We start from the raw sequence: 21,547 nt of genomic DNA, 5'->3' as shown, positions 1-21,547 counted from the left end.
TCTCATCTTGATTATTGTCCAGTCGTGTGGTCCAGTGCTGCAAGGAAAGAGATAGTTAAGCTGCAGCTGGCCCAGAACAGAGCGGCACGTTTTGCTTTTCATTGTAATCAGAGGGCTGATATAAATACTATGCATGCCAGTCTCTTGGCTAATAGTTTTTATAAGAAACATTAATATGTTGGAAATCCCAAATTGTTTGCATAGTCAACTTACACACACTTATCCCACCAGACATGCCACCAGGGGTCTTTTCACAGTCCCCAAATCCAGAACAAATTCAAGAAAGCGTACGATATTATATAGAGCCCTTATTGCATGGAACTCCCTTCCATCTCAGATTGCTCAAATAAACAGCAAACCTGGTTTCAAAAACAGATAAATCAACACCTCATCGGCAAAATAACGCTCCCCTATTAGACCTTGTTAGCTTGTGTCTATACATTGATATGTAGGCTACGTCTGCCTTATGTATGTAGTTCTGTCCTTGAGCTGTTCTTGTCTATTAGTGTTCTGTATTATGTCATTCTGTATTATGTTTTGTGTTGAACCCCAGGAAGAGTAGCTGCTGCTTTTGCAACAGTTAACGGGGATCCACCTCCCCCTTTTTTAGCTGACATCTCAACCCCCCCCTTTCCTCTTCTCTAACCCATAGGAAGCGGGCGGCCTCCAAGTCGTCCAACAGCTCCCACAAGTACAAGGGCAACTCCAAGGACCTGAAGCCTCCAGACCTATGGATCCACCACGAGCGGCTGGAGCTCAAGCCCATTGACAAGTCCCCCGAGCCCAACCCGGTGATGACTGACACCCCCATCCCCCGCACCTCGCAGGACATCAACCCCGTGGACCCCAGCCTGGACAACAGCCTGCTGCAGAGACGGAACTCCTACCGAGGTCAGATTGATGTAGTCAGTTTGGGGATTCCTTTGTCTGTGTTTTGAAGAGGCAATGTCTTTGTCGTTGTCATGCTAAACATTTCCTGCTTTTCATACATTTAACATTTCATACATTGTGTTTAGAGGGAAGAATCACCACTAACCAAACACAGCCTCACGACTGAGTCACAGATTTCTCTCAGGAGCCAGATTACCAAATCCTTCGATTGTTCCTGTCAATCCAAAAACAGTTACATTTTCAGACGTTCTTCATTCAGAGTCACTACCAACAGTGATCAAGGAAAAACTCTGACTTGCAGGCCACGAATCAGAAGACAGCATATCTGCGCTGGCAGGGCGCCGGGGGATGCGGCCTAAAATGATGATGCCCTTCGATACGCAGCCCCCCCAGCGTAAGTGTGTGTTTGGGATCTGTGCTCTCATTGGTCAATACACCGAGGTCAATAGATTATTTACTACTCAGACCACCGTACTGTTCAGCTGAAAGGAAAAGAATGTGCTGGTTTCTCCCTCCCGTGATAATGCACTACAGTCAATAGACTGAGCGCACTACAGTCAACATGTGGTTCTATAGGATCTGTTTCTATATTTTAGCCTTCATCTCATTTCAGTTTAACACATTCATTCACTACCAAATTATGCTGCCAATTCAAATGTCCATCAGACGCACTCTGTGGAGTTATTGTATACGTGTGTGTATGGTTAAATACTACTGCTTTATGGTGTCACTATGAACCTGGCCTGTGTGTGTGTGTGTGTATTTGAACAGCACTGCTTCCCCATCCATTCATCAGCGCGGCTGGTTAAATGTGTGTGTGTGTGTTTGAACAGCACTGCTTCCCCAACCCTTCATCAGCGCGGCTGGTTAAATGTTGTCTCTGTGTGTGTGTCCATTCACAGCTGTGATTAGCGCTCACCCCATCCATTCCCTTGATAACCATCACCACCATTATCACACGGGCAGCCTGGCATCCCCGACACGCAGCTACCTCCATCACCACCAGGGCAGTGCCCACCTGCGCCCGCACACCTGCGCCACCCCCATCTCCTATCTAGACATGGTGGGCTCCACAGGTGAGAGACCACTGCCGCCCGCAGGATGAAGGAGGGATTACAAGCGGGCAGCGCCAAGGGCCCACGTGGTCGTTCTGTCTGTCTTTCTGGCCTGATTTTGAGGAAGAACACAGGAGCATTATCTTTCAACTTCATGTCCATCCTCTTATCTGTGGGTCCACTGTGGGGCTGTCACATCCTCTTATCTGTGGGTCCACTGTGGGGCTGTCACATCCTCTTATCTGTGGGTCCACTGTGGGGCTGTCACATCCTCTTATCTGTGGGTCCACTGTGGGGCTGTCACATCCTCTTATCTGTGGGTCCACTGTGGGGCTGTCACATCCTCTTATCTGTGGGTCCACTGTGGGACTGTCACATCCTCTTATCTGTGGGTCCACTGTGGGGCTGTCACATCCTCTTATCTGTGGGTCCACTGTGGGGGTCACATCCTCTTATCTGTCACATCCTCTTATCTGTGGGTCCACTGTGGGGCTGTCACATCCTCTTATCTGTGGGTCCACTGTGGGGCTGTCACATCCTCTTATCTGTGGGTCCACTGTGGGGCTGTCCACATCCTCTTATCTGTGGGTCCACTGTGGGGCTGTCACATCCTCTTATCTGTGGGTCCACTGTGGGGCTGTCACATCCTCTTATCTGTGGGTCCACTGTGGGGCTGTCACATCCTCTTATCTGTGGGTCCACTGTGGGGCTGTCACATCCTCTTATCTGTGGGTCCACTGTGGGGCTGTCACATCCTCTTATCTGTGGGTCCACTGTGGGGCTGTCACATCCTCTTATCTGTGGGTCCACTGTGGGGCTGTCACATCCTCTTATCTGTGGGTCCACTGTGGGGCTGTCACATCCTCTTATCTGTGGGTCCACTGTGGGTCCACTGTGGGGCTGTCACATCCTCTTATCTGTGGGTCCACTGTGGGGCTGTCACATCCTCTTATCTGTGGGTCCACTGTGGGGCTGTCACATCCTCTTATCTGTGGGTCCACTGTGGGGCTGTCACATCCTCTTATCTGTGGAGCGGTCTCATTTCATTGTTCTTGTGGCCTTGTCCACTTCACTCGCCGATACTCATTAGTGTGTGACTTGACTAGTTAAATAAAGGTCAAACGAATAAATAATAATAGTAATTTATAATACATGAAACCAGTCATGACACCTTTGAGTGTTTGCAGAACCAAACAACCTTGATAACACATTTATTCCATATTTTCCACCAAACTCATCAGGCTTCATCCTGACGCTGATACTAACGCCTCTTATTTCTGGACACAACCACTCTAGAACCCAGGCTATACACATACTGTCTCAAACACACCATCCGCTGACCTGTCCCCCCCCACACTCCTTTTGTGACTGCAGAGTCGGTGAGGAACACCCCCAGCACAGAGCCCCTCCCACCCCAGGCCCAGCCCCCCTGCCAAGCCGAGCACCAGCACCCGGAACCCGAGGGCAGCTACCAAGACTCCACGGCCACCGACGATGAGCCCAGCGCCAGCGGCAGCTACTGCAGCGCTGGCCAGCCCCCCACCGCCCACGTGCGCCCCACTCACCCCCTCAAGAGCTTTGCCGTGCCCGCCAACCCCGCCGCCATCTTCGAGTCGCCCGCCCTGCCCAGCATGCCGCTGCTTACTCAGACTGGTGAGGAGCACATACACGCATGCATACATATACACACACATGCACACCATGCATTAGGACAGGCGTATGTACACACACATGCACACCATGCATTAGGACAGGCGTATGTACACACACATGCACACCATGCATTAGGACAGGCGTATGTACACACAGATGCACACCATGCATTAGGACAGGCAGATGCACAACATGCATTAGGACAGGCGTATGTACACACACATGCACACCATGCATTAGGACAGGCGTATGTACACACACATGCACACCATGCATTAGGACAGGCGTATGTACACACACATGCACACCATGCATTGGACAGGCGTATGTACACACACATGCACACCATGCATTAGGACAGGCGTATGTACACACACATGCACACCATGCATTAGGACAGGCGTATGTACACACACATGCACACCATGCATTAGGACAGGCGTATGTACACACACATGCACACCATGCATTAGGACAGGCGTATGTACACACACATGCACACCATGCATTAGGACAGGCGTATGTACACACACATGCACACCATGCATTAGGACAGGCGTATGTACACACACATGCACACCATGCATTAGGACGGGCGTATGTACACACACATGCACACCATGCATTAGGACGGGCGTATGTACACACACATGCACACCATGCATTAGGACGGGCGTATGTACACACACATGCACACCATGCATTAGGACGGGCGTATGTACACACACATGCACACCATTCATTAGGACGGGCGTATGTACACACACATGCACACCATGCATTAGGACAGGCGTATGTACACATACAGGTAACTGCCAAAATGTGGTCCTTCTGTAGCTCAGTTGGTAGAGCATGGCGCTTGTAACGCCAGGGTAGTGGGTTCGATCTCCGGGACCACCCATACGTAGAATGTATGCACACATGACTGTAAGTCGCTTTGGATAAAAGCGTCTGCTAAATGGCATATATTATTATTATATTATTATATTATAAAATAAAGGAAACACCAACATTGTCTTAATAGGATGTTGGGCCACCAAGAGCCACCAGAACAGCTTCAATGCACCTTGACATAGATTCTACCAGTGTCTGGAACTCTATTGGAGGGATGTGTCACCGGTCTTCTTTTTTTACCCCTTTTTTCTGCCCAATTCCGTGGTTTCCAATTAGTAGTAGTTAGTCTTGTCTCATCGCTGCAACTCCCGTACGGACTCGGGAGAGGCGAAGGTCGAGAGCCGTGCGTCCCCCGAAACACAACCCTAGCAAGCCGCACTGCTTCTTGACACAACGCACATCCAACCCGGAAGCAGCTGCACCAATGTGTCAGAGGAAACACCGTACACCTGGCGACCTGGTCAGCGTGCACTGCGGCCGGCCTGCCACAGGAGTCGCTAGTGCGCGATGAGACAAGGACATCCCTGCCGGCCAAACCCTCCCTCCCATAGAGCCAATTGTGCGTTGCCCCATGGACATCCCGGTCACGGCCGGCTGCGATGCAGTGCCTTAGACCACAGCGCCACCCGGGAGGCGTGACACTGTTCTTCCACTAGAAATGCAATAGTTTGGTGTTTTGTTGATGGTGGAAAATGCTGTCAGGTGCCGCTCCAGAATCTCCCATAAGTGTTGGATTGGGTTGAGATCCAGTGACTCACACACACACACACACACACACCCTATGCTCCTTTGATACACCTGTTTCAAAGTCACTGAGATCTCTTCTTCCATCCATGGGAGCCAAAATAACAGGCAACTGTAGACACCCTAAGAATGATGGGATGTTAATTGCTTAATTAACTCAGAACCTGCTTACAATATACTTTGTATCCCTCATTTACTCAAGTGTTTCCTTTATTTGGGCAGTTTTCTGTACATGTTTTACACTCCCAACCTGCAGATGAACATACACTGTTGGTAGAGCTTCTTGAGAAAGGAAAGGAAACACATTTAATGAAGATGACTTGTGATTCCCTCTAACTATCAATCCCTTTGGAACTGTGTCTGTCTGTCTCTGTCTGTATCTCAGGGCCCCAGCTCCACTCAGTAAAGACAGCCTCCATCGGCACCCTGGGCAGGGTACGGCCCCCCATGTCAGTCACGGTGCCCAGTGCGCCAGACGTGCCCGAGACCAGCAAGATGCTGGAGGATGTAGACAGTGTGAGTACTGCTCCCCCCAGGTCTTAGTGTAGAAAGGCTACAACATGCTGATTATGACTGTTAAATCAGCTGGCATATCATGTAATGTTGGTTGTTATTGTAGTTTGCACACACTTTAAATACAGGAAGTACACATGAATTACTATGTCATGTTGGGGTAAAAACCTGGTCATAGATCAATCAAACCCATTGAACTAGTGAATATATTCCAAGAGCATGTCATGTTTCTTTTTGGACACAATCCTTAATGACATTGACATGGATTTTAATCACATTTCTGTTTCTTTTCTCTCTTTATTCTTTGCAACTTGTTGCCTCCCTCACTGTTTTATGGTGTTATCCTTGGCTGCTTGTGATCATTGATATTATTGCATTCAATTTCTAATACTTCCCCTTAACCCGTTGGAATGGTTTTGCCCATGATAATTCCCCTTAACCCATTGGAATGGTTTTGCCCATGATAATTCCCCTTAACCCATTGGAATGGTTTTGCCCATGATAATTCCCCTTAACCCATTGGAATGGTTTTGCCCATGATAATTCCCCTTAACCCATTGGAATGGTTTTGCCCATGATAATTCCCCTTAACCCATTGGAATGGTTTTGCCCATGATAATTCCCCTTAACTCATTGGAATGGTTTTGCACATACATTGATGTCTTGCCCCCTTTCAATGCCTTAACATATTGGTTGGCTGTTGATGCTGCTTTGTTTGTCTTGGACTTGGCTTCATGCTGCAGTCCCATTGACCAATTCCCCACCCACCCTTTATTTTGTAAACCTCATTACTCCCACCCCCTCCAAAAACAAACTGACCCTCTCCTCTCCCTTCCCCAGGTCCTTGCCTCCCTCCCCTCCTGTTCCTCCCTTGCTCCCCGCAGTAACCCTGTTCCTTTCCCTCAGAGCTACGAGCCTGATGAGTTGACAGAGGAGATGGCCCACCTAGAGGACCTGATGAAGGACCTGAACGCTATAACCACAGCCTGAGAACCACACGCCCACTCATTACGCTGCTCACACACATACAAGCAGACACACACACACAAATCCAGGTAGTGACACACACACACAGGCAGGAACACACACACTGCCAGCCCTCAGCAAACTGGGAGCCCGATGCCCCGGTACAAAATGGATACCGTAAATGGATCTTACACCCCACTGAAGACAAAACAAAAAATCTCAACTGAAACTTTTCAACTTTTGGCTTCCCTTGCTCAGTCTCAGGAAGGAGATGGCCATTTTAAAAAGCAACAGTTCACCTTTTTATGAAGAAACATTCTCAGAGACGATATCTAACATTGGTCGCTTTCAACCAGAGGATTGTGAATTTTCTCAGCACAAAAACTGAAATGCATCAGAAGGTTGCTCTCATACTTTGATTGCCGGGGAGACCGCTCCTATGGTTGCCGGGGAGACCGCTCCTATGGTTGCCGGGGAGACCGCTCCTGTGGTTGCCGGGGAGACCGCTCCTGTGGTTGCCGGGGAGACCGCTCCTGTGGTTGCCGGGGAGACCGCTCCTGTGGTTGCCGGGGAGACCGCTCCGACAGACATCATATTGTGATTCCAAGTCAAGAGGAAGAGTCAAATATGCCGGTATTTCATGTTGGTGCTCACGAAACACAATCTAAACACAGTGTTTGTTTAATTAGTGTCACTTATTTGTGCGTTTTTGTATATCTATTGCCCTGTTTCAGTGAAGTGAACGTTGGACAACAGTCCCCTCCATTTCCATAAAAGCGGTAATTTTATAGCTATCATTTTGATCCAATGACATCTGTTTTCCCTACTCTGTGTTATATATTGTGCCAAGTCTCTTATTATTCTCTAATATGCCATGTATGTTTTTTACATATCCGTATAGATATGTACATATGTTTTTTTTAAACGGCCTCATTCTATTCCCCCCCCCAGCCTAGCCAATCATTTCATTTTATTTGGGAGGAGAGTGACAAAATAGACCCTCAAACGCTCACTTTTCATATCTTGTAGGGAGATGCCTTGCGTGTTAGTACATTACATTTGAATGGTTTATTGCGTTCTCTGGCATTGTGTTGCCCCTTTATACATTGAAATGTTGAGTCTTTTTGTTTATGGGAGCTCTGTTTCAAAAAGCCTTACGAAACGTGTCCGTACGTTTACATTGGAGATGACTGTGCCCTCTGTGGACGTTTTCCAGTTACACTGTGATCCCTCTGACACGCAGCATCACCACTCTCAGACCAGCCTGGCCTTGGAGTGCCAAGTAGTAGGGCTTGTTAGCTGGTGACCTTTCAGAACCATCTGTGGGACATGAACCCTCCAGAGGCTGCTGGACTCGGAGTGCCTCACCCCGCAATCACACATCCTACCCAGTCAGTCGTTTCAATGGAATGGCAATATATCATATGAAAGTGCTATGAAATGGATGTCTTGTTTCCAAGAGCCAATATTTGGTTGAAGAGGTCTGTTTTTTGCTCTTTTATCTCTCTCTGTCATGTGAAAACCAGGTTTTTCAATCAAGGATAAGTGTTTACTGTTTATCTGAGGTCTCTTAAAGAAACACTGCTTCATTGCTCTTTTTAAATGCTACTTGCAACGATGTTGGCCTATTGAATGGGACTCCCAGATTCAGATTTTTTTTTACATGTAGTTTGTTTTGTATGAAGAAAAAATAAACTTGTTCTGTACACAATTCCAATGTAAAACAAATTAAATATGATAATGTAAGAAGCTAGTTTTTCATCTGCCCTCTTACCCAAAGAAATGTAATTGCAATCCTAGTTACAAGCTCTACTTTTGTGAATACCATGTTTCTCATAATGTACATCATCATGAATGTCAATATAACTGTATGAGATTTTACTTATGGATACAAAAGGAACATGTATAAAAAATATAAAAAAAAAAAAAGAAAGTGGACTGTAGGAAAAAGACAGGACGCTAAACCGTTGGGAATAACCTATTAAGTTGTAGACAGTCAAGCCTGTATTGCACTTTTTCACAATTTTTGAAAAAAAAAACAAATCTTCCATATCTTGTGTTTTAAATATAAAAGCGATGTTTCTGTAAAGTAGTGTCCTAGGTTAGCAGCAGGCAGCTGGTCTTGTTTTAATGGTCATTTGTTTTGAGATATGAAATTGAACGGCAGGTTTTACTGTGCTGCTGAGGTATTCTGTTGCTTGTTTCTGTACAGAGATCTCTTTGCTTTCTGTAGGATATTCTGTGGCTTAAAAAAAAAAAATCAAATGTTTGAGAAAAAGTTATTTTTAATTTTTATTGGTGCCCTTATACATTGTGTATCCAACTATTATGAATACTAACAAAGTTGAAGCTTCTACTTGTCTGTTTTGTCATGCATGTCGTATTTTAGTGTGTGTGTGTGTGTGTGTGTGTGTTTTTGTGTGTGTGTGTGTGTGTGTGTGTGTGTGTGTGTGTGTGTGTGTGTGTGTCAATCTATTTTTCCATGAGACTTTTTAATGGGTGACTGCCTGCCTTCATAGACTAGCTGTAACAACGTAAATGGAAATCCGGGACACTCAAATAAGTATATGTTACCTTTGTATGGAAACACAAGACAGGTGGTTACTTACGGTAAAAACAAAAGGAAGGTGGATGGATGGGCGTTATAACGTCTAGGATTTACATACAGAAAAATAGGAAATGCTCTAGGATCAGGTTGATGTACACCACCGTGCCTTACTTATTCTCTATAATACTTACTGTAGCTCTGTTTAATACCACTAACCAGTCATTGACCTGTTGGCACAGGCAACACTTTCATATACTAAGTCAACTATATATAGGCTGGAGTGTGATTGTCAATGGAGGAAGGGGACCTGAGGAGACATTGCCACTTAGATCAAAGCGACGCTAGACCTGTTCACTTAGCCTGGTCCTAGATCTGAAAATACGCTTAGCAATGTCTTTGCAGCCATTGTCAAGCTAAACTTCCCTTCTTTAAAAAAAATGAACTAAATAAAGAAATCCACATAAACTTGTCAAGCCAGCCAAAGGAGGTTAATAGCTTTTACATTTTAAATGAACCAAGCCAGTGGAATACATGAGCTGCATGCAGGTAAAAAGATGTGCACATTTATGGGGCTGAAGAACAGTATCAGAACGAACCAGTGACTCTTGGCAGTAAATCCAGATCTCTGTGAAGCTCAGTGACAACATAAGTGTTAATGGGTAGGAGAGTGAAGGAGGACGACTGTCGGGACCGAAGATACTCAAGTCAAAGCGAGAGAGAGCTAGGACAAAGCTCTTGCATCTATACTTGGGGGGGTTGTTGAATAACATCACTCATGGTGACCTTTTAAAGCACATTCTACACACTCTACACAGACCAAAATGCATCCGTTTTAATTTGGTGTCCATTATCCACGGGTCAGTACGGCCTTGACCTTGTAGTCAGGGCGGACATTTGGTCAAGCATACGACATTTCAAACGGGAGAAACCGCTTTGCTGCAATGAATGTGGTTCATGCTACACCAGAAATTAAAGTCTTAAAAGCGCATATGAAGAAAAAGCATTTTGTGCTTTGTGTCGAAAATGGTTAATATCAACCACTAAAATGCCATCAGTCAATTCACTGAAGAGAAACGACTGCGAAATGTGACTGTCAAATGCGATAGACAACAGTACACTGATGGGCATATGAAGATACACATGGAAGGAGGAGAATGGATTTCCTCTTATTAAAAACCATACAAACACAAAACATAGCCAATGCTTCTACAAAGGGAGTCTGGTTAGGCTCACTCAGTCTGATTTAAAAAATAAATAAAAAGTTTTAATCTGTTTTCTCTTAGACTGTAGGACTACATTTGAACTTTTATCTGTTTTCAAAGGACACACTTCTGTCATCAATAAGAATCATTGTTCAGTAAATTAGACTATCAAAAATAAATTATTTTGAAGCTATGAATTTTGGAGCTATTGTTCCCTTTGTTTTTATATGGCTATCAAACTGTTAATGTCAGGACTAAGGGACAGAGGGAGTTTCTCTCCTAACAAATACCTATAGAGGATCTCTTTCACAGCCTAATTTCCTTATGTCTCTGTCAGAATACTTTTTAAATATATGCTTCTTTGAGTCCTTCCTATAAGTTGTGACTGATAACACATGACTGGATTAGTGAAGGGTATAAGGACCCTCGCTTTCATCTGTCCAAATTAGTGATTAATTCAAGAAGGTAGAGGTGTATTTTTTTAAACTCTTACCAAGCCACTTTAACCCATGCCCAACCTAACACCTGGCGCCACATGGTAATTAAAAAACATCACATATAATACAGAATGGCGGTTGAAATGCATTATATAGGCTAGATACAATGTGCTTCATTATAATGCTATTTCCAGCACCATTTACAGTTGGTCACACAGTACAGTAGAAAGTATAGAGGTCTGTGAAGTTCCTAAACGCGTTGCCGTTTAATCACCAGCAGGTGTCGCTCCAGACAGTACTTTGCACTTGTCAACTTCCGTTTAGAGACGTATCATCACAGACATGGCGGCTAGCTCACGGCGGAATCCCCCTCTCCCTGGAGCAGAGAACCAAGACCCACTTTCCGAAATGGCAGATGAAGACAGTGACGAAGGGGAGGATATATTCGTTGGCAATGTAAGCACTAGGCATATCAGATGATACCAGCTAGTCCTGACTGAAACCTGATCTGTACACCATTCCATAGCATGCTAATGTTAGCTAAGCTAGTAGCCCTCTACACTATAGAACGGAGTTTAGCCAGCTAGCTAGGCTAACATTAGCTAGCTACCTGTCAAGCACAACTCTTCAAGTCTCCATTCTGGTACAATCCATTAGATAGCTTACTGACGTTAACTCCTTTTGTTTTTTTTGATTGCAGTCAGCAAGCTGCACTCACTCAAACAATTACTAATTTATTAAGCGCTGCACTCCAGCCTAGATATCTACCTGTGTGAAGCTAGTCACAAAGGATTAACCATAATAGTGGAATTTTCGTTTCGCTTTCAAAATAAAAGCGATACAAATAGTGGAAACGTGCTAAGTTTGGACTAGTTAGATAATGCTAAACAATGTAGGAATGTTCTTACACATTCAACAAAAGACAATACGTTTTGACACAAAAAGTAAAAATCAGTTGACATCGCACTGTGGATGTATTAGACTAGAATTGCATTGTGGCCATACTTATATTTCATTCTACAGCCTTGCCTAAACATCAGTTATCATGGTTATTCCATGGATAATGCGTCTGAAAGAAATCTCTGTAAAAAAAATATGCAAGCTAAAATGTTGAATAAAATGATATGTTACTTTACCGGTTGTCCGTGCAGAACCTACCGGCGCAGCAAAAAAAGTCAAGTAAACAATTATTTACTGTGGACATTTGATTTCCACAACTTTTTCCAGCACCTGTCAATTCTGTCACTTGTGTTTTCCGTCTCCTTAGCATTTCACGTGATGCACAATATGTGAACAAAAGCCGAATGTAATCGAACATGGTCCTGTCTATTGTTGATATATTGTCCAAGTCATGCGAATTGCGTCAGTATTGGAAATAAAAACCAGAAATACAAACCGATATACAGACCAGCGTACTGAAAATCGGGTTAATAACACTACTCTGTGGATAGTCCGTCTCGGATTACCGCCTATATAAGGAGAAAATCAGTTAAATTAAGTTTATTCAACGTTCCGACTTGTCTTATGACTGTTCAAAAAAAGTGAGCCTACGTGTTAGAGATGAGAGAAGAGTCTGCCACGCTGGGATGCGTAGAGACTATGTACAGGCTAACCTATGGATGTTGCACCCATGAAATGGAGTATCAGCCTACTCCGTGACATTCACAGAACGCTAATATGTGTGTAAAAGCTACACAGTTGTGTTCTGTGAGTGTCACTCAATAGGCTGATACCCTATTTCATAGGTGCAACATCCTTAGGTTAGGCTGTGCAGTGCATATAAGTATGCCACAAATGCATTTCTAAAGTCTAATACATCCACAGTGCGATTTCAACTGATTTGTATTGCTTTGGGTCAAATTAACTAATTATTGTCTTGAATCTGTATAACATCCGACCATTAACTAGTCCAAATATGGCATTATTCCACTATTTGTATTCGTTTGAGTCTCTTTTAATGGGGCACTTTTATTTTGAACCGCAAATTCCACGATTGTTGCTAATCCTTTGTGTGGCTAGCTTCACACAGATGTAGCTAGCCAAGGTGGCTAATTCTGTTTTGATTTTAGCCCATCTGGGCAATGGTTGACCTCACTCTTGTCCAGGACCGGGGCGGCTGATGATTTAACTAACTAGCTTGTTAAATCGGTTCTATTTTTACAACTTCACTGCACGTTGGCTAGCTAGTTCTACTAATATCTATATATCTAACTTCAGTTGGACATACACTTGTTTCCACCCAAAAAAAGGAAAAGATGAGAAATGTTTACAAATCCCATAGTGGACATCAGTCCACACTTGACCAGTTACCCCCACCTTCATTTTGGACAAAAATGAGTTTGATAATAATGGACATGTGGCTATGTAGGCCCATGTATTCTGTTGCATCATTGTAATACAGCAATGGAAAACAGTGAATTGTCCTTTTAGTTATGTATTACAACACTAAATTCATCATCTCCAACACCCCCAACATCAACATGTGAACATGGTGGGTTTATATGTTTTTGAGTCAAAAAACACATCTTCCTATCTCTTTTACTTCAAAACACAAATGCACCATTTTCATATGTTGATGTCGAGCTGGTGCTGGAGATGAATATGAAGTTACATTTTTTTAAATGTTATAATTGCCTTTGTCACAATCAACTGACCTGGCCCCTTTTCACTGATAACCCAAGTCCACCCCACCCCACATTGTGGTTTGTGCTTCTCCTTGTATGTGAAAGGTTTAAACACCGGCACTAAAAAAGTGACCTGTTTTAATACCCTCAATTCTAAGTGCTGTACTCTTTATTGATATTTTTGTATTACCCTTCAGAGCAACCCTGTTGCAGAGGCCTTTCAGCCTGACACAGCCAATGGTGAAGAACCAGCTGACCTCTTCAGTGAAGAAGGAACTAGCACCGCTGTCAACAGTTCCATCACAACCTCTAAGTCCAACTGTGTCCATTCAGACAATGAGAATGATCTATTTGCAGGTATGTTATCATTTTTACCTTTTATTATTACCCCTACTAGACTGAAAAGCAGAATTGGTTCATTTCCCTGTGACATCCTTTCCTATGTTATATGTTTCCCCCCCCTCTGTCCCCTCAGAGGTCTCGGTGGAGCTGTCCATGGAGAACCCCAGCACCACAGCCAAGTCCTCTGGAGCTGAATTCACCCCGTCACTTACACTATCAGCAACACAACCTGAGTCTATGGAGCAGGTAGGCTACAGCAGGACATCAGCAACACAACCCAGGTCTATGGAGCAGGTAGGCTACAACAGGACATCAGCAACACAACCCAGGTCTATGGAGCAGGTAGGCTACAACAGGACATCAGCAACACAACCCAGGTCTATGGAGCAGGTAGGCTACAACAGGACATCAGCAACACAACCCAGGTCTATGGAGCAGGTAGGCTACAACAGGACATCAGCAACACAACCTGAGTCTATGGAGCAGGTAGGCTACAACAGGACATCAGCAACACAACCCAGGTCTATGGAGCAGGTAGGCTACAACAGGACATCAGCAACACAACCCAGGTCTATGGAGCAGGTAGGCTACAACAGGACATGCCCAACATTTCACCACAGTTTAGTTTAATGTAATATGTTGTTGTCTGCTGCTCGTTGCTTTGGAGGGCCATTATGCCATAACGTAATTATTATCAGCCCTCAAAAGACAGATACAGGGGATAGGGAACACTGCTGACCTTATGAGACTAGCAAAACCCCAAATGTTTTCATCATATGCAGCATTAGCCAAAGAGAGAGAATAATAACAGTAAATGGAAGTGCTATTTCCCGAAGTCTTGTTGTTCACCAGCTCATTTCCACCAATTCAGTTGGAAGAGGAAAAGGATGAGGACAGCTTTGACATGGAGGTTGCTGTCACCAATCCAGAGAAAATTGGTAAGGAATATTTTTTTCTCACTATCTTTCAACTGATGTTTAGCAACCATTTAGAAGCATTGGAAGTGTGTATTGTGGTTGAATCCATGGAAGCTATGATGTAATTATCTCATCTTCCTCTCAATTGAGTTGAGTTTTTAAAGTAGGAAGTCAAGATGGCATCGCTGGGTGAGGGAGTGTTTACTTGCTTGTCCAAGCAACTTTGAGGGTTAGGAGTCTAATATTGGCTATCAATATAGCAAGAACTAACTATAGCTTTAGCTACACATGGCAAGTTGAGAGTTTTGATTTTGTCAATTTGAATGGGAAGAACACAACAAAGACAACAGAAGATGGAATATCAAAGCCTCACAGAAGCCGCCAGGCATGCTAGCTAGCTACGACAAGAGCCAGAACAGCTTGGATACACAAGATGTCGTGAGCTCAAGACGGACCAGGACCAGATCCTTCAAACCTCTTTACCTCAGTTTAGTTTTTAAATGTTGTTCACGCTTGGTCCTGGAGGGTTGTAGCCAGGATATGCCTGTTTTTTTATTTTATTTTACAGTTTGTGTGTCATTTTCCCATCTCTCGGATTTCATATTTGAAACTAAACTATGTCTCAACCTCTGTAACCTGACAATTTGATTTTCCCTTTTAGGAGATGGCATGAACGCTTACATGGCCTACAAGGTGTCCACTCGGGTATGTAACTTGTGCAGCAGCAAAATCAGGACTTTTTAAACAACTAGTTTTCGTTTTGGTCATGTATATAGTAGTACTCCCAAACCATTTTTTCTATACTTTGCACTGTGACCATGAACAATTTGAAGGAATTACTCTGCTTGTGTTGAGTAGGCCTACTTCTTCCAGTGTCCTCTATGAAATCAGAACTTGTGATTTTGTCTTGCGCAAACTGATACTAAAAGCCTCACTATTTCCACCCCCTAGACTACATTACCCATGTTCAGGAACAGGACATTCTCTGTGTGGAGGAGGTTCAGTGATTTCCTTGGGCTGTATGAGAAGCTGTCAGTGAAGCACTCCCTGAACGGCTGTATCATCCCTCCACCACCAGAGAAGAGCGTTGTGGGTAAGGAACTACATTTGTCAGTTCATGTCTGCCAGCCAGTTTCAAAAACCTGGTTGCAGGCATAGTATGCAAACCCGGTAGATTTCACAGGTGCAGGGTACTGATCACGGCACATGAAATACAGAAAGACACTGGTAACACCATGTCTTGACTCCCTAGGGATGACCAAAGTGAAGGTGGGAAAGGATGACTCTTCCTCGGCTGACTTTGTGGAGAGGAGGAGAGCGGCTCTGGAGAGGTAGAACCTGAAGAAGCACCTTTTACCATTATTGTACTCAGACTTTACATGTACAGCACGGTGAAGTATCATGTTCAGATTGTGTTTTATATTAGCCTGTTGATATTTGTCATATTCCTTTGCTTTTGTTAAGAATGTATTGCTGTATCTTCATTGCTATGGCAGGCATTGCATTGTTTCCTCCCTGTAGTCTAGCCCGTTGATATTTGTGGGATTTTCTAGGTACCTGCAGAGAGTAGTGTGTCACCCGTCCCTGTTACAAGACCCTGATGTCAGAGAGTTCCTGGAAAGAGACGAGGTAGGTGCTCTAAAGTCATTAGCTGTCAATACTGTCACAGACTACTGGAATCATGCATTCATTTGTTCACTGTGTGTCTGCGTGTGTCTGCTTGTGTCTGCGTGCTTGTGTCTGCGTGCGTGTGTCTGCTTGTGTCTGCGTGCGTGCGTCTGCTTGTGTCTGCGTGCGTGCGTGTGTCTGCTTGTGTCTGCGTGCGTGCGTGTGTCTGCTTGTGTCTGCGTGCGTGCGTGCGTCTGCTTGTGTCTGCGTGCGTGCGTGCGTCTGCTTGTGTCTGCGTGCGTGCGTCTGCTTGTGTGTGCGTGCGTGCGTCTGCTTGTGTGTGCGTGCGTGCGTCTGCTTGTGTGTGCGTGCGTGCGTCTGCTTGTGTGTGCGTGCGTGCGTCTGCTTGTGTGTGCGTGCGTGCGTCTGCTTGTGTGTGCGTGCGTGCGTCTGCTTGTGTCTGCGTGCGTGCGTCTGCTTGTGTCTGCGTGCGTGCGTCTGCTTGTGTGTGCGTGCGTGCGTCTGCTTGTGTCTGCTTGTGCGTCTGCTTGTGTCTGCGCGTCTGCTTGTGTCTGCGTGCGTGCGTCTGCTTGTGTCTGCGTGCGTGCGTCTGCTTGTGTCTGCGTGCGTGCGTCTGCTTGTGTCTGCGTGCGTGCGTCTGCTTGTGTCTGCGTGCGTGCGTCTGCTTGTGTCTGCGTGCGTGCGTCTGCTTGTGTGTGTCTGTCAGCTGCCTAGGGCGGTGGGTACACACACACTGAGTGGAGCTGGCTTCCTGAAGATGATCAACAGAGCATCAGATGCTGTCAGTAAGATGACCATCAAGATCAGCGACTCGGATGCTGTAAGACAATCACTGTTCTGGTTGATTTACTCAAATGCCAAACAAGAAATCATAGCAGTAAAGTCTGTTATCTAAATTAATGTTGGAGCTTTTGCATTTTATTTTTTTCTGTAAAAATATGATCTTTTTCTTTACTGTCTGCTAAACGGGATGCATATGCCTCTGTAAATCTTTGGGTCGATACGTCCCCTTTGTCATTCAAATTAGTTTAATTGATGTAGATTGGTTGGCTGATCGTACCTCCCACGTTGCTTTGTTGCAGTGGTTTGACAACAAACTGCAGGAGGTGGAGAGCGAGGAGCTGCAGCTGAGGAAACTCCATGCGGTGGTGGACTCCCTGGTCAACCACAGAAAGGGTGAGATTCACAGAAAAAAGAGATGTCTGTTTTAAAACCCTTTTGATAAGATTGGAGTTTTAAAGCAGACCTTCTTTTTTAAATTTATGACCCTGTTATATCTGTTTCGTCAGAGCTTTGCGGGAACACAGCAGTGTTCGCCAAGAGCATGGCCATGCTGGGCAACTCTGAGGACAACACAGCTCTGTCCCGGGCCCTCTCCCAACTGGCCGAGGTGGAGGACAAGATGGAGACGCTACACCAGGAGCAGGCGGCCAGCGACTTCTTCATCTTGGCCGAGCTGCTGGCCGACTACATCCGCCTACTAGGGGCCGTCAGGGTACGGCAACTTCATTCTATGGCCTGAATTTTAAATAGAACATAGAACTACATTAACTGGATGAGTACATCCAAAATGTCAATGGAAGATTAGTGCAAATCAAATCAAACGTTGCTAGCTTTGATGCTAAACTGAGTAGCTACCAGCTAGAATCTGTGTGCCCTCGGTGTGAAATTGATGTGGTGCAGATTTTATTCTGAACTCGTGCTGTGCGCTTAATTTGGGCATTCTCGTTATGTTGTCCTCAGGGCTGTTTTGAGCAGCGCATGAAAACGTGGCAGCGCTGGCAGGAGGCTCAGAGCACCCTGCAGAAGAAGAGGGAGGTTGAGGCAAAGCTTCTGTGGGCCAACAAGCCTGACAAACTACAACAGGCCAAAGAGGAGATCACTGAGGTACAGGAGCCAGCACTGTGTTAATGCATGCTTAAAGGGAGGTGGTATTGCTTTGACTTCTATTTCCACATTAAACTCTCCTTATTCCCCTCATGTCTTTCACAGTGGGAGGGTAAAGTCACTCAGTACGAGAGGGATTTTGACAGGATCTCTGTAACCGTTCACAAGGAATTCCTCAGGTTTGAGGTAAGGCTATTTTTTTTTTTGCATCGGAGCAACATCATGCTCCCGTATTCAGGATAGTTTTGCATGAGAAAATCTACATGACAGTTATTTTCTTCCCCTCCATCTAACAGAAAGAGAAGTCCAAGGACTTCAAAAGCCAGATAGTGAAATATCTGGAGTCTCTTCTACAGTCTCAACAGCGGGTAATCTGTACTCTTTAAAAAATATATATATATATTTATTTTTTAATCTCTTCAAATGTGTGTTTTTTCATGTAACTGTTTGCTTGAAATATTGGCCTTTATACTCCAGATATTGATGTGCTCTCTTTTCACTTTTCCCCCTCTTGGATCTAGCACGTAAAGTTCTGGGAAGCATTCCTGCCTGAAGCAAAAGCGATAGCATGATGAGGCTTGAGGACGTTAGGAAGAGAACGACTGCCTTTTTGAACACTTTACCTCCTGACTATGTACCCAGAAGACAATGCAACAGAGGGGACAACTACTCTACTCTACATCCATATTATTTTAGCGTTAGTGATTTATTTTCCAGCTTTTCAGTATGCTCTACATCGGCACAATGTATCGATTCAACAGAGATGAATTTGACAGTATAGCTTTTATAAGTAAACATGTCAGTGGTGTAAGTGGGATATTTTTTACTCTGTGTTCTTGGGCCGCCCTTACTCAGATAGGAAGAGTTTGACTTAACAATCCTAAAGTGTTCACATTTTGAGGTACTTCCCTAGAGTAGTAGTGTTTGTTTACAGTGGAGGGCAGTTCATAACTGTTTACAAAAGCTCATGAAATAACTTTTGGATCCACAAACGCATAGGGGAATGTAGTAAATTGTGTGTGTGTCGTGTGAAATACCACTTTGACTAGGAAGCTCATTCAAACTGATAGACGGACTAATACCAACGGTCCTCAATTTGTGCATTTACAGACCTACAGTGAAGGGACAAAATAATGGAAGCATGGAGTGTATGTTTATGGTGACCCATCAGATGAGTGTGCCTGCCTATGTCTTTGTGCGTGTTCACCATTGTTTGATCATCAGTTGATATACATCTGTAACCTCAAATAATTATGACCAACAACAGTCTTTCTGAACTGACCATCAGTATATTTTTTACATCTGTGTCCAAACATGTAGCCTCATTGAATTCAATGTGATTGTGAAATGTGTCATGTTCAATGTTGGAAAAAGGACTCAATCGTCCTACTTGAGTAAAAGTACAAAGTAAAGGTCAATGCTATACATAAAATTCCTTATATTAAGCAAACCAGATGGCATGATTTTTATATTATTTACAGACAGACTGTGGCACATAATTCTATTCTGCCTCAGCATTCAAAATGTAATAAGTTATTTTGGGTGTTGGGGTAAATGTATGGGAGTAGTACATATCTTTAGGAATGTGGTGGAGTAAAAGTAGTCAAATATAAATAGTAATGTACACATACCCAAGTGTTTTTTTCTTCAGTACTTTAAACCACTGGTCAAGTTTCCTCACAATTTTGATAAACTAGCAACAGTGCTTGACTTGGACTGAAATAGGTGTCAGTACTCATTTTGTGTGCTGGTACTGTTAAGGTGCAGGAAGTCCATAATACTTTTGAACTATATATTCTATATAAGGTGCAGGAACTCGAGCAGCAGAAAATGTTGCTTATTATATCAAATGGTCATATTGTTGTTTCTGTTAATTTGATCATTGTTATTAATAATGTCACTATTATTATTATTATTACAGTTCCGGTTGGGGTTATACCCAAATCCAGCACTGACTAGCAGTGTGTATTGATGATGAAAGCAAAGTGATAAGTGTTGACTCCTTTAGTTTTGTTACCCAACATTTATATGAGTGTCTGTTCTTTTTCCTCGAGATGTGCTTTATTTTTGTAACCACTCGCATTTAGATAAGATATTCCTGAAAATTCTATAGAAGTGAGTAATAAAGATGATTGACTGAATTTCGTTTAATGTTTGAGGCAGTTTTTTTTGTCCATAAAATGTTATCAGTATCCAAAAATGTATGACAGGGAATATCAAATGGAGGTTATTTGGTGCATGGTTTCAAACATTCTATCCACATAATATACATTTTTAAATAACTGAGCTTGTATCATTGCATTGTTAAAACCATTGAGTTAGAACATTTGAAGTCATATACTCAAATAATTAATCATCATTATTTAAATAAAAAAAAATTAAACTTGGGTCCCCCCCAAAAAATGTATCGAGCACTGTGCAACCTGGAAGTGTTGACGCAAGCGGGTGTGTCGTTCAAAGCTCAATGGTGCGACTGCCTGTACTTCCGGAGAACGTCAACCTTTCACGAACAGCGAGATAGCAAGAAGAAGAAAAATAATGAAAGGGTTGCTTGTCTGTCTCTATTGACTGATAATTATACAATATTTATATTTGATAGAATTAAATACACTCGAACAGTGAGGTGAATCGCAAGAGGCGTCCGAATCAACAGCAGGAGTACCACAGCTAAAGTAAGTCGGTGGTTGTTTGCATGATGATAGCTAGCCTCGTTGCTAATGACGATAACTACTAGCGAACGTTAGCTATTTTCCATTTCCTCGTTCCACCTAATTTGGGTTAACCGAAATTACGTTCCCCCTGAAATAAATGTAGTTCCATGTCAATGAGGCTGCTATAGCTAAATACCAATTAAATAAATGGCGCTATTAATTGGCCTGCTAGCTAGCTAACGTATCCAAGCAAGTAACGTTATTGCTTTTTCATCCAATTCAGTTTGTTTTGTATAACCTAACGTTAGCTAACTAGCTGTTGGCTGGATATATGAAAGTTATGGTTGGATAAAATTGTGGTTGCTGCTAAAAGTGGTGGTGGTTGCTTTTGACAAAATAAACTCTATCTAGCTAGCTAACGTTATAAACATTCCCATCATTGGCTCAGTGTGTGAAAGCTAAGTAACTAGCAAGCTAAGGTCAATTTACACATCTAACGTTACTGTAGGTGGCTAGCTAATCGATATATCCACATTGTCAGGAAGTATCTTTTGTCTATGGAAGAAGCCTATAATAACAACCGTCGCCGTTTAG

At 43.8% G+C, this 21,547-nt stretch overlaps 3 protein-coding genes across 8 annotated transcripts in view; all 3 read left to right on the top strand.

The window, feature by feature from the left end:
• The window catches only part of LOC124018088 (neogenin-like), a 63,633-nt gene extending 54,561 nt beyond the window's left edge, over window positions 1–9,072 (top strand). Inside the window, 6 exon segments of the mRNA XM_046333343.1 lie at window positions 653–891; window positions 1,193–1,285; window positions 1,794–1,967; window positions 3,321–3,599; window positions 5,623–5,753; window positions 6,657–9,072. Coding sequence (XP_046189299.1) covers window positions 653–891; window positions 1,193–1,285; window positions 1,794–1,967; window positions 3,321–3,599; window positions 5,623–5,753; window positions 6,657–6,740 — 1,000 coding nt within the window. The 3' untranslated portion in view covers window positions 6,741–9,072.
• Window positions 9,073–11,203: 2,131 nt separating this feature from the next.
• On the top strand, window positions 11,204–20,443 carry LOC124018100 (sorting nexin-1-like). 2 transcript variants are annotated; one of them, XM_046333374.1, is made up of 15 exons: window positions 11,204–11,359; window positions 13,725–13,884; window positions 14,003–14,115; window positions 14,741–14,807; window positions 15,448–15,491; window positions 15,738–15,879; window positions 16,039–16,117; window positions 16,340–16,415; window positions 17,122–17,235; window positions 17,498–17,591; window positions 17,705–17,910; window positions 18,159–18,302; window positions 18,408–18,488; window positions 18,599–18,670; window positions 18,824–20,443. In XM_046333374.1, the coding sequence occupies exons 1-15, from the start codon at window positions 11,246–11,248 to the stop codon at window positions 18,872–18,874; spliced, it is 1,557 nt and encodes a 518-aa protein (XP_046189330.1). In that variant the 5' UTR covers window positions 11,204–11,245; the 3' UTR covers window positions 18,875–20,443. The 2 variants fall into 2 exon arrangements, with proteins under 2 accessions (XP_046189330.1, XP_046189331.1); XM_046333375.1 differs by lacking the exons at window positions 11,204–11,359; window positions 13,725–13,884; window positions 14,003–14,115 and adding an exon at window positions 14,132–14,355.
• Window positions 20,444–20,746: 303 nt separating this feature from the next.
• Window positions 20,747–21,547, top strand: part of LOC124018098 (casein kinase I) — a 43,126-nt gene continuing 42,325 nt past the window's right edge. For 3 of the 5 annotated variants that reach the window (XM_046333371.1, XM_046333369.1, XM_046333372.1), the window contains exon 1: window positions 20,749–20,974. The gene's annotated coding sequence lies outside the window, so the exon portion shown is untranslated. Of the gene's footprint in view, window positions 20,975–21,547 lie in introns of all 5 variants that reach the window. The other 2 variants (XM_046333368.1, XM_046333370.1) reach the window with 2 other exon arrangements.

This window comes from Oncorhynchus gorbuscha, unplaced genomic scaffold, assembly GCF_021184085.1.
Source record: "Oncorhynchus gorbuscha isolate QuinsamMale2020 ecotype Even-year unplaced genomic scaffold, OgorEven_v1.0 Un_scaffold_390, whole genome shotgun sequence".
Classification (NCBI taxonomy): domain Eukaryota; kingdom Metazoa; phylum Chordata; class Actinopteri; order Salmoniformes; family Salmonidae; genus Oncorhynchus; species Oncorhynchus gorbuscha.
This window is presented reverse-complemented; position numbering and strand designations above follow the sequence as displayed.

What these genes read in the sequence shown, in the direction of transcription:
- LOC124018100 (XM_046333374.1), top strand. Translation starts at nt 11,246, where the DNA reads ATGGCGGCTAGCTCACGGCGGAATCCCCCTCTCCCTGGAGCAGAGAAC. An exon ending in AGGATATATTCGTTGGCAAT is followed by an intron (nt 11,360 to 13,724) that starts GTAAGCACTAGG and finishes ATTACCCTTCAG; the next exon opens with AGCAACCCTGTTGCAGAGGC. An exon ending in TGAGAATGATCTATTTGCAG is followed by an intron (nt 13,885 to 14,002) that starts GTATGTTATCAT and finishes CTGTCCCCTCAG; the next exon opens with AGGTCTCGGTGGAGCTGTCC.